This window comes from Oncorhynchus masou, chromosome 29 (genome assembly GCF_036934945.1).
Source record: "Oncorhynchus masou masou isolate Uvic2021 chromosome 29, UVic_Omas_1.1, whole genome shotgun sequence".
Taxonomy (NCBI): domain Eukaryota; kingdom Metazoa; phylum Chordata; class Actinopteri; order Salmoniformes; family Salmonidae; genus Oncorhynchus; species Oncorhynchus masou.
This window is the reverse complement of record NC_088240.1, coordinates 29036609-29055049: the sequence shown is the minus strand read 5'-3', so window position 1 is coordinate 29055049 and position 18441 is coordinate 29036609. Positions and strand designations below refer to the sequence as shown.

Sequence of the window (18441 nt, the reverse complement as noted above, 5' to 3'; positions counted from 1 at the left end):
TGACCTTAAAGATCCTTATTATCCTCTATGTTTTGTTATGTCAGGGTGTGACTCGGGTGGGAAAGTCTGTTTTATATTTCTTTGTTTTGGCCGAGTGTAGTTCCCAATCAGAGGCAGCTTCACACTTCATCATCTGGCAGCCTACGGAAGAATCTGGGTTTGGCGGATGCCAGGAGAACGCTACCTGCCCCAAAGCATAGTGCCAACTGTAAAGTTTGGTGGATAAGTTTGGTGGTTTTTCATGGTTTGGGCTTGGACCCTTAGTTCCAGTGAAGGGGAATCTTTACGCTACAGCATCGAGACGATTCTGTGCTTCCAACTTTGTGGCAAGTTTGGGGAAGGTCCTTTCCTGTTAAATGAGGTTGAGGTCCACACAGAAATGGTTTGTCGAGATCGGTTTGGAAGAACTTGACTGGCCTGCAAAGAGCCCTGACTTCAACCCCATTTAATATCTTTGGGATGAATTGGAACGCAGACTGCGAGCCAGGCCTAATTGCCCAACATCAGTGCCCGATCTCATTAATGCTATTGTGGCTGAATGGAAGCAAGTCCCTGCAGCAATGTTCCAACATCTAGTGGAAAGCCTTCCCAAAAGAGTGGAGGCTTTTATAGCAGCAAAGAGGGGGACCAACTCCATATTAATGCCCATGATTTTGGAATGAGATGTTCTATGAGCAGGTGTCCACATATGTTTGATCATGTTGGTCATGTAGTGTATAAGGGAGTTTGTCCCAATACTTTTGGTCTCCAAAAATGGGGGAACTATGTATAGAAAATGCTGTAATTTCTAAATGGTTCACCCGATAGGGATGAAAATACCCTCAAATTAAAACTGACAGTTAGCACTTTAACATCATAGTCATTGTATAATTTCAAATCCAAAGTGCTGGAGTACAGAGCCAAAACAACAAAATGTGTCACTGTATGTGACTGAAAGGTTAGTTTAAGGGCTCTGCTCGTTTACTGCAGACTTGATATATGTGATATATCTGTCATGGAGAGATCAACTTAAGCTCCACAGGCCTGACATTGAGATGCCATATGATTGAATGATCAATAGGGGGCTGAACATGTCTGGCTTTAACTTAACACCCATGTGATTGAATTACAAATGCTCTGCTGTCTTCCATGCCTTCCTCTTTCTCAGCCCAGGCCTGTCAGCCCAACCAGTTCTCCTGTCGGAACGGACGCTGTATCCCCCAGGCCTGGCGCTGCGACCGAGACGACGACTGCGGGGACATGTCCGATGAGACTTCCTCCTGTGGTGAGTCAGACTCTCAGTCTGCATTATATGGCCCTGAATCCTGGCGATAAACTCAGTTTTTGATTATGTATGATCGTTAAGGGTGAGTATCTCAAGTTAGGTTTCAGCCCTGTAAGATTATTCACACTAAAACGATCTAGTAGACCAAATCAGAACAAACACTCTCTGCTGTTTGTTTTTGGAAAGGAAGGACAGTGCTGAGTTTTTAAACGCCAAGAGAGGCTTTCAAAGAAGATGTGACCACTTTTACGATGACACTATCAGATCTGAAGATTCTATTGACCTCATCCCCAACCTTGAGAGAAAAGAAAAGGACATACCGCTGTGAGGTGTAGCTCAGAGGAAATGGTTCAGTGGAAAAGACAGCTAGTCTTTTAGTGACCCAACTACACCAGAGAAGCCTTAAAAGTATTTCAAAATATGCCTGGTGAGACAACAGAATGCTAGCTTGGCTGTTTGAACTCTTAGTGTGTGTTCTTGTCTAGTGCACAGCAGCCGTTTGGTTATATTTCTATTAAAATATAGTGCTTTCCTCTTTTTAAGGAGTAAAAAGGCTTGTTCTTAGCTAATTTCTGAAATTAGCTAATTGAACAAACAAAGGTTATTGAATATGATTAATGAGCAGGCTATTGGGTTACCTTCTAATTGGCATAGCCTTAGTTGTGAAGGGGTTGCATGAGTGTACCAGTGTGCTTATTATTTGGAGAAATAAGAATATATTTATTGTGATGTCCTTGCTATCTATCTGACACTGTTTTCAAGCTGTTTTCCCTAAAACTAATTTTCCTACAAAAATCTCCCTTAGAGCTATTTCTTAATTTACTAGTTCCTTGAATACTTTGTTGTCTCTCGTACATTGCTTGTTTCATTCATGTGAGTTTTAGCAGTTACATTATTAAATAGCCTGAGTCCTCAGGGCCAGGAGCTGAACATTCACTTCTTACTCACAGATTAAGGGGAGTTAGAATGATGCTGCGAAATAACACTTATAGCGTTTTAAAAAAAATACATTTTAGTGTGGCAGAATTACACAGTGTATCAAATCTTATACCAAAGTAAGTTGTAGTGCTTGCCAATTTTATGACCCAACAGTTTATTTTGTTTTCATATTTCTTTTTATAGTACCTGATTTCAACTGGCTATACTGTAACTTGTTATCTTTCTGGTACACTAGTCTGATCTCATAACTATACTTTTGTGTGACTTTCATGCAGAGGGAGCTTTCCGGGCTCTAAGTTACATATTTAGTGATATGAGGTGGAAATAGTTTAATTACTTACAGATCGGAAAAAAACGGGGAAAAAAACCTTTAAAAGGGTTTTAAAACCTCCTGCCCCTTCACTGTTTGTGGTAAAGATGGCACATGGCAATCTCTGATGATCAGTGCATGGCCCTGCATAGTGTTGTATCGTCTCTGACTCCTTTGTGTGCTTACTAAAGCTGCTTCAATACACAGTCACAAACAGCCAGGGTGTAAGCTGTAATTAAAGTTCATGCTCGACTTCATTCAGTCATAATCAAGCTGCGCTGCAAAACATATTCTCTCTCATAGTGTTGTCTGAGATTCCTCAGGCATTACTGCGCTGTAGGAGTTCCCACAGAGTCTCTGGAAGCTCAATTTTCTCCACTGCAGCGACGGTGGGTTTTTAAAACCTGAAGCATCACGTCGCGATTGAGCTGTTGTTGCTCCTAGACGTTTCCACTTCACAATAACAGCACTTACTGCACTTACTGCTCTATCAGGGTAGACATTTGCCAAACTGACTTGTTGGAAAGGTGGCATCCCTATGACAGTGCCAAGTTTAAAGTCACTGAGCACTTTAAGGCCATTCTACTGCTAATGTTTGCCTATGGAGATTGCGTTGCTGTGCGCTCAATTTTATACACCTGTAAGCAATGGGTGTGGCTGAAATAGCCTAATACACTCATTTAAAGGGGTTTAGACATACTTTTGTGTATATATATATGTGGTGAACATTCACTGTGTCCTTACTAACACCCTAGGTGTCTGTAGCAATAGGGATTCCAAAGAATCAATTACAATTAAGTCTCTGAGTTTAATAAAGCTCCTGCCCTGTAATAGAAATATCTCAAAAATGGTATAACCAGAAATTTAAATAGGTTGAATGTGACGGGAATACAAATGCAGATCACAAGTATTTAGGGGTATGACACATCCATATGCGCAGATTCACATTGGCACTCTGAGGCGGTGGAATATTTAGCCACCAGCACCATCAACAGCAGTTAGAGAAAGTCAGCTATGGTATCTCCTTGACCACACTGGAAGAAGTAAGGAGCAGATGTTGTTTAATTACCATGGTGTTAATTGGTTTTCAGCAGTTAGCTAGCAGAGACCCTGTCTGTCAAAGCAGCACTAGCTGGTGTGTTTAGGTGGTGTGTTTTTCCACCGAGCGGTGAGCTACGCTAAACTCCCAATGGGAAAACTGTCTGTGTTGTTGTACTGACGCAGCTGCCACTCTCTTTTATTGATTAAAGCAGCGTTTCTAACACAGAGGCATTATTTCTCTACATTATTTTGTATTAACCCAAAACATCTGGGGATGAATCATGTTCTTTCTGTCTCCGATTTAATTAGATGTTTCGTGTTAACCTGAATCTGTATTTTTTTGCAGGTCTCATTGATCACACTTAAATATGAGTTATGATCAATTGAGTCCTAAATTAGCTTTTATACCTGAAAACAAGCATCACTCGCACATACAGTATACATAATGCCCTGTCCAAAAGATGCATGCAAATTAAGGGTGCCATTTACAACAGCCACAATTGCATCCAGTATTAGCATATTCGTTAGGCATATTTCCATGAATTTTCATGTGTTTATCATAACATTCAGCGTTGCGGTAGCTCTTAACTTGCTGCAGGTAATTTATTTCGGCCTGCAATACACATATAGTCAAAAAGATGAGTAGTGAGGACTAGGGTTCTGAACCCCTCCCTCTGCAACTAGATCCTGGACTTCCTGACGGGCCGGCCCCATGTGGTAAGGGTAGGCAACAACACCTCTGCCACGCTGACCTTCAACACAGGGGCCCATCGGGGGTGTGTGCTTAGTCCCCGCCTGTACTCCTTGTTCACCCACGACTGCGTGGCCGCTCATGACTCCAACACCATCAAGTTTGCTGACTACACAACGGTGGTAGGCCTGATCACCAACGGCGATGAATCAGCCTACAGGGAGGAGGTCAAAGACTTAGCAGTATGGTGCCAGGACAACAACTTATCCCTCAACGTCGTGGACTATAGGATAAGGACTATAGAAGAAAGAGGGGAGTGCATGCCCCCATCCACATTGACGGGGCTGTTGTGGAGCGGGTCAAGAGGTTCAAGTTCCTTGGAGTCCACATCACTAAGGACTTAACATGGTCCACACACACCCGCAAAGTCGTGAAGAGGGCACGGCATTACTGAAAAGACTTGTCATGGGTCCTCAGATCCTCAAAGTTCTACAACTGCACCTTCGAGAGCATCTTGACTGGCTGCATCACCACTTGGTATGGCAATTGCACCACCCGTGACCGCAAAGTGCTACAGAGGGTGGTGCGAACAGCCCAGTACATCACTGGGCTGTTCGCCATCCAGGACCACTATATCAGTAGGCGTCATAGGCCTGAAAAATTGCTAAACAATCCAGCCACCCAAGCCATAGACTGTTCACTCTGCTACCGTCCGGCGAACTGTACGGGAGCATAGGCTCTCGGACCAATAGGATCCGAGACGGCTTCTACCTCGAAGCCATAAGACTGCTAAATAGCCAGACTGCTAAATAGTCAATTAATGGTACCCAAACTATCTGCACTGACTCAATCTTGCACTGACCCTACGCACACTCACTAGACTTTATATACACTCCATATACTCACTCACTCACTCACACACACTACTCTCACTCCCACACAAAACCCTCACACATACACATACCGACACAACACACATACACACAGACACCGAGCTGTCTGTTTAAACAACTAGCACACAGCTTAGACACCCATGCATACCACACAAGACATGGGTCTCTTCACAGTCCCCAAGTCCAGAACAGACTATGGGAGGCGCACAGTACTACATAGAGCCATGACTACATGGAACTCTATTCCACATCAGGTAACTGATGCAAGCATTAGAATCAGATTTAAATAACAGATAAAAATACACCTTATGGAACAGCGGGGACTGTGAAGCAACACAAACAGAGGCAGCAGCTAATGGGGATTCATAATATACACATACTGTACATACACACACTTTTACACTCTTCATTTGCTGCTGCTACTCTGTTCTTTATTTTACTCTTATTATTATCTATTCGGATGCCTAGTCACTTTACCCTGCCTTCATGTACATATCTACCTCAAATACCTTGTACCTCTGAATTGATCTGATACTGGTACTCCCTGAATAGAGCTCCATACTTTTGTATTTAATTTTTAATTATTATTTTTTAACTCTGCATCGTTAGGCAAGGTTCGTAAGCAAGCATGTCACTACGAAGTCTCCAACAGTTATATTCGGCGCATGTGATAAATACAGTTCGATTTGGAATGGAGTGTTTGTAATGAGTTTCAGACAATGTATTTTCAGAATGAATGTGGCCCTATGGGTTTGAGGTTTAGATAACTATAGTTGATTGTCTCTCTGCCTTTGTGTCTACAGCATTCCCGACCTGTGAGCCCCTCACCCAGTTCAGCTGTTCCAATGGGAGATGCATCAGTGTCAAGTGGCATTGTGATTCAGGTACGTTTCTACTGAAAACCTATAGCAGTTTCTCCCTCAACGACCATCCTTGAGAATCTGGTATGATTGTACAGAGCTTCAATAAAGATGAGCAACTTTGACGTCAGAATACTCAAGGACAGAAGTTGAGAAACACTGAGCTACTGTACATTTCATGAACCTCATATAACCCACAACTTTGAAATCAACCACTGTCTCCTTATGTAACTAAAGTGGTTTGGAAAACCACACCCATGCGCTGAGTACTTTAACCTTGCCTGTAAGTGAAGACTTATGTTACCTCCCCAAGCTAATGCATAGGCTTTAGCTTAGCATGCTAACACAGTTTAATGATATGCAGGAGTCAAACCTAGTCAGTCACACTTACTCTTTTTCTTCTGTATCCCTAGATGATGACTGTGGAGATGGTAGTGACGAGGTTGGTTGTGTCCACTCCTGCTCCAACACCCAGTTCCAGTGCTCCAGTGGGAGGTGTATCCCAGACCACTGGGCCTGCGATGGGGACAACGACTGTGGGGACTTCAGCGACGAGAACACTACTTGTGGACGAGATGGAGCTGGTGAGAGAAACAATGCTGTTATTTGTAATACCTGTATTGTAGCACTTTTTGTTAGCAATTACACGATTATGTGCCAACAGTTAAGATAAAGCATGCTGCTACTACTACCATGAATCCATAATGAAAATTCTACTCTAAATGATAGCTCCATCCCTCATTTTGTCAAATACATTTTGCACTAAGTATCACGTTATCTATCTCAGCATGAGGTAGATGTTTCAAGTCATGCTTACGACTCCTCATTACTACACATGTATCAATGATTGTAACTATCAATTATTCAATTGCCATTTAAATCAGTAGAAATATATTTTTTTTAAGATAATGATGAGTTCAAAGTAACTATTAATTGGCCTGGTCTAATGTCCTTAAGTCTTCATCCTCCTCACTCGGCTCTCGCTCGGCTGATCTAATCTCATCTACTCTTCACAAGAGTACAACCATCAAGAATATTTTAATCTGTTATAATTACCCCAGAAGGCTGAGCTGGGCCCGGCCGGCTGGAATACTCACAGCTCACTAGCCTGTCACTAGAATGAGGAAGCTATTCATCAAACCGTGTCCTGATGTCAAGCCTGAGCCCCAGCTCCAGCCTTTTCCTCTCTACTCTAACACAGTGTAGTGTTGCTGTGTTGTGGGCCACCCCAGGGGTAACAGCTCTGGCTCAGCAGGCTCTGACTGTTATGGAAATCCTCCTGATCTCTGACATCCAAGCATTAAACGTGTTTTCTTTTTGGAAGTCAGCGTTTTTTGCATAGAAAAGTCTTGGGTGGGCTGCCTAACTGTTTTGTTAGGCAGCCCACCCATGTCCAAAAAGAAGAAAAAAAAAAAACTAGATATAAAGCATGTAGAAAAGGTAATGGACCTTTATATTTTTAAATATGGTCCTCTTTGAGAACTCATAATTACCAAAATAAAGGCTAGACAGTCAGGGAGAATCTAAAATTCAAAACATTATGCATTCAGGAGTATTTTGGTCATTGATTTTGTAAGCATAGCGTAAGCCATGGCAAAATGTGTAGAATTGCAGGAAAATAGCTTTAAAATCGCACCAATGGCCACACCTACTGCCATATGCCCCCAGCCACAGCCACCACCTAAGCCCCATTTTGATCCAGAAAAAATCCTGGAAATGAAAAATAAATTATTGGCAAAGTGGAAGTGGTTAGGTTATATACAGTCGGTCTTGTGACTACTTAGCATGATTCAAAATGTAATTTAAAAGAATATATATAACCCAATATTGTCAAAAAACAAACAAATTTCCGCTGTTACATAAGGATTCTATTTACAGTGCCTTGTAAAAGTATTCATCAACCTTGGTGTTCTTCCTATATTGTTTTTTGGGGGTATTGAACATACACAAAATAGTCCAAATTGGTGAAGTGAAATTTAAAAAATTACTTGATTAAAAAAAATGGAAAAGTGGTACGTGCATATGTATTCACCCCCTTTGCTATGAAGCCCCTAAATAAGATCTGGTACAACCAATTACCTTCAGAAGTCACATAATTAGTTAGATTGCACACAGGTGGACTTTATTTAAGGGCCACATGATCAAGTAGAGGTCGACCGATTATGATTTTTCAACGCCGATACCGATTTTTGGAGGACCAAAAAAAGCAGATACCGATTAATCGGAGGATTTTTAAAAAATATATATATTTTTATTTGTAATAATGACATGTACAACAATACTGAATGAACACTTATTTTAACTTAATATAATACATAAATAAAATCAATTTAGGCTCAAGTAAATAATGAAGCATGTTCAATTTGTTTTATATAATGCAAAAACAGAGTGTTGGAGAAGAAAGTAAAAGTGCAATATGTAAGTTAGCTAACGCTTCAGTTCCTTGCTCAGAACACGAGAACATATGAATGCTGGTGGTTCCTTTTAACATGAGTCTTCAATATTCCCAGGTAAGAAGTTTTAGGTTGTAGTTATTATAGGAATTATAGGACTATTTCCCTCTATACCATTTGTATTTGACTATTAGATGTTCTTACAGGCACTTTAGTATTTCCAGTGTAACAGTATAGCTTCCGTCCCTCTCCTCGCTCCTCCCTGGGCTCAAACCAGCAACACAACAACAGCCACCCTCGAAGCATTGTTAACCATGCAGAGCAAGGGGAACAACTATGAGAAGGCTCAGAGCGAGTGACGTTTGAAACGCTTACTAGCTAGCCATTTCACATCGGTTACACCAGCCTCATCTCGGGAGTTGATAGGCTTGAGGTCATAAACAGCGCAATGCTTGACGCACAACGAAGAGCTGCTGGCAAAACGCACGAAAGTGCTGTTTGAATGAATGTTTACGTGCATGCTTCTGCCTACCACCGCTCAGTCAGATACTTAGATACTTGTATGCTCAGTCAGATTATATGCAACGCAGGACATAGTTGATGATATTACTAGATATTATCTAGCATGTGTAGTTAAATAGTGATTATGATTGATTGTTTTTTATAAGATAAGTTTAATGCTAGCTAGCAACTTACCCTGGCTTACTGCATTTGCGTAACAGGCAGTCTCCTTGTGGAGTGCAACGAGAGAGAGGCAGGTCTGTAAGGTTGCAAGATTGGGTCTCCCGAGCTGACAAGGTGAAAATCTGTCGTTCTGCCCTGAACGAGGCAGTTAACCCATCATTGCTAGGCAGTCATTGAAAATAAGAATGTGTTCTGAACTGACTTGCCTTGTTAAATAAAGGTATTAAAAAAAAATCGGCAAATCGCCGCCCAAAAATACCGATTTCCGATTGTTATGAAAACTTGAAATCGGCCCTAATTAATCGGCCATTCCGATTAATCAGTCATTCCGATTAATCAGTCGACCTCTAATCTCAATAAATATATATATATATATATTCTGAAAAGTCTCAGAGTATGCAACACAACTAAGCAAGGGGCACTACCAAACAAGAGGCACCATGAAGACCACTGAGCTCTTCAAACTGGTCAGGGACAAAGTTGTGGAGAAGTACAGATCAGGATTGGGTTATAAAAAGAATATCTGAATCTTTGAACATCCCACGGAGCACCATTTCAATCCATTATTAAAAACCTGAAAGAATATGGCACCACAACAAACCTGCCAAGAGAGGGCCGCCCACCAAAACTCATGGACCAGGCAAGGGGGGCATTAATCAGAGGCAACAAAGAGACCAAAGATGACCCTGAAGGAGATGCAAAGCTCCACAGCGGAGATTGGAGTATCTGTCCATAGGACCACTTTAAGCCATACACTCCACAGAGCTGGGCTTTACGGAAGAGTGGCCAGAAAGAAGCCATTGCTTAAAGAAAAAAATCAGCAAACACGTTTGGTGTTTGCCAAACGGCATGTGGGAGACTCCCCAAACATATGGAATAAAGGTTTTCTGGTTAGATGAGACTAAAATGTAGCTTTTTGGCCATCAAGGTAAATGCTATGTCTGATGCAAACCCAACACCTCTCATCACCCTCTAGAACATCAGTCCCCACAGAAAAGCGTGGTTGTAGCATCATGCTGTGGGGATGTTTTTCATTGGCAGGGACTGGGAAACCGGTCAGAATTGAAGGAATGATGGATGACGTTAAATACAGGGAAATTCTTGAGGTAAACCTGCTTCAGTTTTCCAGAGATTTGAGACTGGGACAGAGGTTCACCTTCCAGCAGGACAATGACCCCAAGCATACTCCTAAAGCAACACTCGAGTGGTTAAAGGGGAAACATTTAAATGTCTTGGAATGGCCTAGTCAAAGCCCAGACCTCAATCCAATTGAGAATCTGTGGTATGACTTAAAGATTGCTGTATACCAGCTGAACCCATCCAACTTGATGGAGCTGGAGCAGTTTTGCCTTGAAGAATGGGCAAAAATCCCAGTGGCTAGATGTGCCAAGCTTATAGAGACATACCCCAAGAGACTTGCAGCTGGAATTGCTGCAAAAGGTGGCTCTACAATGTATTGACTTTGGGGGGTGAATAGTTATGCACGCTCAAGTTTTCGTTTTTTTTGGTCTTATTTCTTGTTTGTTTCACAATAAAAAATATTTTGCATATTCAAAGTGGTAGGCATGTTGTGTAAATCAAATGATACAAACCCCCCAAAATACATTCTACATTGTTGAATAATAGTGAAGACTCCTTCCTTGTCACAACACAACTGTCTTTTCCTTATTAAGAAGGAAATAAATTCCACAAATTAACTTTTAACAAGGCACACCTGTTAATTGAAATGCATTCCATGTGACTTGTTGAGAGAATGCCAAGAGTGTGCAAAGCTGTCAAGGCAAAGGGTTGCTGCTTTGAAGAATCTCAAATATAAAATATATTTTAATTTGTTTAACACGTTTTTTGGTTTCTACATGATGCCATATGTCTTATTTTATAGTTTTGACGTCTTTACTATTATTCTACAATTTAGAAAATAGTACAAATAAAGAAAAACCCTTGAATGAGTAGGTGTGTCCAAATTTTTGACTTGTACTGGATGTATATTTTCCCTTGCAGCATTGCCTCCTGTGATAGAGTGCACCAGGGATGAGTTCCACTGTACAGCAGATGGGACGTGTATCCCAGAGCGCTGGAGGTGTGATGGAGACAAAGACTGTGAGGATGGGACTGACGAGATGTCCTGTGAGGGCACCAAGAGGATGTGCGACCCCAAGGCCAAGTTCACCTGCAAAGACACAGGTACTGTATGATATGCTGTAGCTAAGAGACTACTCTGTCAGTAACTGGAACCCAGAAACAAAACTTGTTAGCTACACTGTTTGTCTAACAGCACAATATGGACAGACGGAATATTTTATCTTTGACCATTACATTAATGCTAAACTAGGAGCAACGTTAAATGTCTGTAGTTGATCAACATCAAATGGCAAAATTGGAAACATGTTTAAAACACATATAAACTCTACATTCTCTAACTCTCCATGTAGTATGTCATGGGTATAGCATAGATTTTATAATAGCATCTCTTTTCTCCCGGAATGTGCAACAGCGAATCAATTCTCCATGTGATGTAGCTTTAAAATTGGGCCTCTAAATTGGGATGCTCTGTAATCCAGGCTTCACACAGTCACAGGCATAGCTGCATTAACAATGATACATTCTGGCATATCGAGAGCTTGGTTTTATCTGCATTTTTGCAGTGGTGGAAAAAGTACCCAACTGTCGTACCAGAGTTAAAATAAAGATACCTTAATAGAAAATGACTCGAGTAGAAGTGAAGGTCACCCAGTAAAATACTACTTGAGGAAAAGTCTGAAAGTATTTGGTTTTAAATATACTTAAATATCAAAAGTAAATGTAAAAGTATAAATCGTTTCAAATTCCAAATATTAAGCAAACCAGACAGCACCATTTTTTGTTTTTTAAAATTTACGGATAGCCAGGGGCCCACTCCAACACTCAAGACAATTTACAAACGAAGCATGTGTTTAGTGAGTTCGCCAGATCAGAGGCAGTATGAGATGACCCGCTTGATAAGTGTGTGAATTAGACAATTTTCTTGTCCTGCTAAGCATTCAAAATGTTAGGGGTACTTTTGGCTGTCAGTGAAAATGTATGGACTAAAAAGTGTATTATTTTCTTTAGGAATGTAGTAAAGAAAAAGTTTTATAAAAATATAAATAATAAAGTACAGTATTATTGACATAGCCTTGTTCTGTTAAATCTTCTCTACCTATACATTAAATATAGAAAACATTAAGGACATCCAGCCAACTTGACACAACTGTGGGAAGCATTGGAGTCAACATGGGCCAGCATCCCTGCGGAACGCTTTCGACACCTTGTAGAGTTCATGCGCCGACGAATTGAGGCTGTTCTTAGGGAAAAGGGGGGGTGGGGTGCAACTCAATATTAGGAAGGTATTCCTAATGTTTTGTACAGTGTATTGTACTCTAAATACACTGGTGGTTCATGTTGTTAAGTTCAAAAGAATACAATATAAAAATTGCTGACACCATTCAATCATATGAGGGTTCGGAATTTTAAAGCAATTTTCTCAGAATGATCTTTTTGCAGATAGAACCAAGTTCTCGATTATCTGTGTGTGGCTGATTCTACCCCCTGCAGTGGTTCCACCTGCATTCACTGCCTCTTTGTAATTCAAAATGGCGAGTAAGGGTAATTTAAGATTACCCCTGGTAGCAGGTATCAGGAGGCTGTAATGATCGAGCTGTGGATTTTCACATGAAGTAAAGCTTTTCACTCACAACTGTGGCTGCGCCTTTCTGTTGATGCACTCACACAATGAAGAAGATTTTTGACATTACCTCATGCAATGTATACTGAATGAAAATATAAATGCAACATATGTCGTGTCTTTGGCTATGTCGGATTAAGTGATATGACATGCTATTCTATAAAATAATTTATCTGTAATTAATTAATATTACCTCATTAAGCTACTCAGGAAAATATTTAACTGGGCACCACGAAATAATGTTTATAGAGCTGTTATCTTCTGAATAAACTCTTCAAGACCTGGTAATCTTTTACATCAGTAGCAGTCAATATTTAATCATCACCTTATTTAGTCTCATCTGAAAGTTGTAAATTCTTGGTTATCTTTATGAACCTTGGCTAACAAGTTGAATCAGCAATACAAAATTAGGTTTAATTATTTATTTACTCAATACCTAACTAATCACACAGAATTATAATTACACAGAATGGATCATACATTGATTACAAATTATGTTATAAAGAAAACATCCCTGGTGGACCGTGCCGACATGACGGCTGGTTACACAAAGGAAAGGGGGTTGGGTTTGAGTGAAAGAGCGGGAAGACTGAGTAACATGGGGAGAAGCTATGCTATCGTAAATACAGTACATTATTATTATTATTCTAAATTACCGCCCATTTGAAAAAGGAAAATACAATAAATATTTACTCTAAGCTACGCTTCGATCTGTTGGTCATAGATGGGAGGCCGCGTTGTCCTTTGAAGAATGCCTGATGGTAGAATGAATACTTGGTAGTACCGTCATCTTGTGGTAGAACAAATACTCTGTCCGTCCTCTCCTAGCCCATGTCTACAGTTGCTGCGCTAACGCGACGGTTAGGAGGTATCACTTCTTTAGTGAATAAGAGTTCAAAGTTCATACCAAGTTGCCATGCTATATGCTCAAGCTATATTCTGACTGGTATAGTCGAAATTCATCCTTCCGGCGTGTAGGTCGTCACCTTCACATTGAAATTTGATGCTAATTTCGTTAGGTTCTCTAAGGTTGGATTAGTTCTGTAGGTGGTCTTTGTCCTTTCAACGTGGGGACCTCAAGTCCACACGTCCTTGAAACAGGTTATTATCTGAGCCCTTTTAACGTAGGACCGTCGCCCTAACTTCTTTGGAACAGAAAGTTACATTTTCGTCAAGGGGCTTATATAGGAGGGGAGAGAAGGGCGTGTTTCATAGTTTATAACCAATGTCTGTTCACATGGGCAGGGCCACTGAGTTAAGCATAGTTCACTCATGAAAACCCAATTCTCTAATTTGGAAGATAAAATTACATTTAATCTTTTCATGAATAGTTTCATATTTAAACATTTACATTGCGCAACAATTCCATGTGAATCTGATAACTAAAATGTGTAGACTTTCCAAGATACAGTTTATGTCGTCCTATCATCAGTAATAATGTCTCAGACGCCAACTGATCTGGCATCATATTAATTTAGTACCAATGCATATTTTCAGCTGGTTGGGTTACCGAAATATGGTTCCGTTCCCATCTTTTGATGTCACCAGACTCTCTCTCAATGTTAACAAAGTGATTTTCAATAGTCACATTGGTAGAGTAGAGAGAGGAACAAGGGGAAAGGTATTTATGGGGGTCATAACCCTCATGCCAACATCATGACACATCCAACAATTTCATTGCTTTTACTGAGTTACAGTTCATATAAGGAAATCAGTCAATTTATATCAATTAATTAGGCTCTAATCTATGGATTTCACATGACTGGGAATACAGACATGGATCTCGTCATGGCATTTTACTGCATTAAAATTGCCATTGATAAAAGGCATTCGTGTTTGTTGTCTGTAGCTTATTCCAGCCCATACCATAACCCCACTACCACAATGGGGCACTCTCTTCACAACGTTGATATCAGCTAACCGCTCGCCCACACAAAGCCATACACGTGGTCTGCGGTTGTGAGGCCGGTTGGACGTACTGCCAAATTCTCTAAAACAACATTGGAGGCGGCTTATGGTAGAGAAATTAACGTTCAATTCTCTGGCAACAGCTCTGGTGGACATTCCAGCTGTCAGCATGCCAATTGCATGCTCCCTCAACTTGAGATATCTGTTGTGTTGTGTGACGAAACAGCACATTTTAGTGGCCTTTTATTGTCCCCCAGCACAAGGTGCACCTGTGTAATGATCATGCTGTTTAATCAGCTTCTTGATATGCCACACCTATCAGGTGGATAGATGATCTTGGCAAAGGAGAAATCCTCACTAACAGGGATCTAAACAAATTTGTTGCAAAACATTTGAGAGAAATATGCTTTTTGTGAGTATGCAACATTTCTGGGATCTTTTATTTCAGCTCATGAAACATGGTACCTTTAAGTTGAGTTTATATTTTTGTTCAGTGTAGTATATTCTAATCTAAAGTCATGATTCAATATACTGTATTGATCTTAGTCTTTGTAGACTGCAAGGACCCCGTTGTATGGAACAGATTAAAATATGGATCATGTTATGCATAAAGTAACTTTTTGGCCTGTTTTTATATTTAGAGTTTTTCTTCAACTTGACTGAGGGATTATTCTAGGGCTGGGTGATAAACTGTCTTTTACAACATACCGGTATTGATCCAAGGACCGGTTTGGGTTTTTCCTTTACCTTGTATAATGGTATTTCAATGTTTTTTGTTTGTTAAATGCATTATGCCACTCCCTTGTGTGTAATAATATCAGTTTTTATAGTTTACTCAGTTTGCTACTTGAGTCGTCTCTCTCCCTCTCTCTTTTCACACACACCAAACCCTCCCCCTGTCACTCAAGCAGGGCAGTCTGTGTGCTACAGCAAGTCAAATCAACCACTAGCAGTCTGACGGTCTGCATGGGCAATGCTGCAGATTTTGGTGACAATGATGCTGCTTTCCACTTTGCTTCCTACTATACACCCACAAGCATTCTATAAGCAAACTATTAGTTTGTGTATCTTATACTGTCTGCAAACAGCTAGTTTATATTTTCTTTGCAAGTTGTGGCTAAAATAAATTGTGTTAGCCGCTAATGCTTAACGCTAGTTGTACTAGTCAGAGCAAATGGAGCTAGATAGCTAATAGAGCCTGCTTCCAGTGCTGGTGTAGGCCTAGATCAGCTTTTTGTTTCTGCAATGGTATATTCTAAATCAGAGAGGAGTTGGCAAAGGATGAATATTTTACTATTTGTACAGTACATCAAAGCTACAGTAAGAGGAAACATTGAATATGACATTAATTAGGATCCAATGTGAAACAATGACTAATTCCTGCCCTGTCACAAAAACCCTTCATTGGCTTTTTCTATTCATTGTCATGTCAAACAACACTGTATTCAAAGTCCCCACTATATTCCAACTTTCGGTTAAAGTTTCATTGAACAGTATAAAACAATCAGAATGGACAAAGCTCCATTAAAAACACATGCATTTATTGCCACCCCAGGGTCATACACTACTCATAAAGCATGTGAACTTATTATTCAAAAACCTCATACCGCCATATCATCAAAAATATTGTGATATTTAGGGCTCCCGAGTGGCGCAGTGGTCTAAGGCACTGCATCTCAGTGCAAGAGGTGTCAGTACAGTCCCTGGTTTGAATCCAGGCTGTATCACATCCGGCTGTGATTGGGAGGCCCATAGGGCGGTGCACAATTGGCCCATCGTCGTCCGGGTTTGACGGGGGAGGATGTCATTGTAAATAAGAATTTGTTCTTAACTGACTTGCCTAGTTAAATAAAAGTTAAACATTATTATTATTTTTTAAATTATATTTTAGCCATATCGCCCAGCCTTAGATTATTCACCAAATTTATTACAGATGCTTGAAGTTCACTGTGTGGTAATGCTGACTGGTTACTCAGCATTTAGTTAAATGTCTTAAGGTTATATTTCAGAGGTTCTACTCTACTGTAGGGACAGCTGATGATTGATATAGTCTTTGAGGAATATTTTCTGTGTCTGGTTGTGATAATGAATTGTGTGTGTGTGTGTTTCCATAAATGTCTGTATATGTGTGTCACACCAACAGGAAAGTGCATCACCAAGAGCTGGGTGTGTGATGGAGATATCGACTGTGAGGATCGTTCTGATGAGGAGTCCTGTGAGGCAGCTGTCTGTAAGCCTCCAAAATACCCCTGTTCCAATGACACTTCCACTTGCCTCCCACCAGAAAAGATCTGCAACGGCAAGACGGACTGTGCAGACCTGTCTGATGAAGGGCCTTTCTGTGGTAGGAAAGAACTATTATCTGTAGTACATCATATTTCTTGAGATCGTCGAGACTAATTAGTGTGTGAGTTGTGATGAATCATTTCATGTGTTTAAGTGGAAGAAATATGTTTAGAGATTATTTTTCTACTGGGACACACACCTCAGACAGAATATACAGTATAAGCTGTGTGAGCTTTAATTTCCCGTCTCATATAACAAGAGCCCAGAGTCAGATGTGTCAAACGCTGTCTGTCCCTAAGGAGTGGTACTATATATTTCAATTCCCATAGCCTTGAGAGCAGCACGATGACGCGTCAACATGCTGTTGATTTTGATTCAGTCATCAAGGGGACCGAACATAAAGAATAGCTACCAGATTTCTCCAATGATTACCAACCCATATCTGTTTGCCCAAGGCCCATCTGAGGGAAAATCTGTGAATCTCATGTGAATAGTACACATCTAATCTATTTGACTGAACAACCTAAACGTATCGGTTCATTTCGAGTTGCTAGCAGAAACCTCATGGGGGACCATAGTTAGACACCGTAGATCAGAGTGTGTGTTATCACTTATCTTAATCCCAAATGGCACACTATTCCCTACATAGTGCACTACTTTTGAACATAGTCCTATGGGGAAAATGGTTTATGAAAAAGGGTATAGGGAAGAGGGTGCCATTTGGGACACAACCTTTGAGAAAAGGCCCACACTGCGCTGCCTGGTTCATGGCCAATTAGGTCATACAGGGAGACCTTAAGGGGCCTGATTGATTTGAGCTAACTCAGCAGGAGTCATTCCTCCAGCTGTAACCTATGGGGGCACAGCTCTCCTCTATCCTCCTCTGCAGCTAGGAGACCCCCGCAGAGAAATTTCAACCCTTTCTGGTCTGTGCCAATAAGATCATCTTAATAATGGCTAGCTAAAAAGGAGACTTTGGACCTGTAGTGTGATTGTTGCACCAAATTGCCTTTTCATCTTCTGGACCTGTCTAGCACCCCACAATAATCAGATACCGAGCTGTTTCAGAGAAAATCATTCGATTACAGACTGCACAAAGAAAGAAAAGTCATTCTTTTTTTCTCCGTCTCCATATCAGTTTTGTGAAAGGAATAGTGCACAACTTTCAGATTTCATGATGTGTTGAAGCCTTGACAGTAATAAAGGCATCATCCCTCAGGTCAAACCGTTGCGGACCAACTGAACTGCGGAGCCTCTTTCATTGTGTAATAGCTTTTCCTTGCGTTGTATATGCAGCAGATATTTCCCAACATCATGCTCGACTAGCAATCTCTAGCTTAGAGCAAAAAGTGGTAGTGTTATTCTTGTGCCAGCTAGTTCTCAAAAACAACCCTTTTTAATTCAGCATTTTTTTTTACTGTACAGCATATGGCCCAACATACTATGGTCTATTATTTCTCTAACCTCCT

At 40.6% G+C, this 18441-nt stretch overlaps 1 protein-coding gene across 1 annotated transcript in view; it reads left to right on the top strand.

Moving 5' to 3' along the window:
* The window catches only part of LOC135519548 (low-density lipoprotein receptor-related protein 1B-like), a 234398-nt gene that overhangs the window by 51643 nt on the left and 164314 nt on the right, over window positions 1-18441 (top strand). The window contains exons 13-18 of the mRNA XM_064944782.1: window positions 1148-1264; window positions 5942-6022; window positions 6412-6564; window positions 8352-8363; window positions 11077-11259; window positions 16830-17030. Of these exons, the coding sequence (XP_064800854.1) occupies window positions 1148-1264; window positions 5942-6022; window positions 6412-6564; window positions 8352-8363; window positions 11077-11259; window positions 16830-17030 (747 nt within the window). The remainder of the gene's footprint in view (window positions 1-1147; window positions 1265-5941; window positions 6023-6411; window positions 6565-8351; window positions 8364-11076; window positions 11260-16829; window positions 17031-18441) is intronic.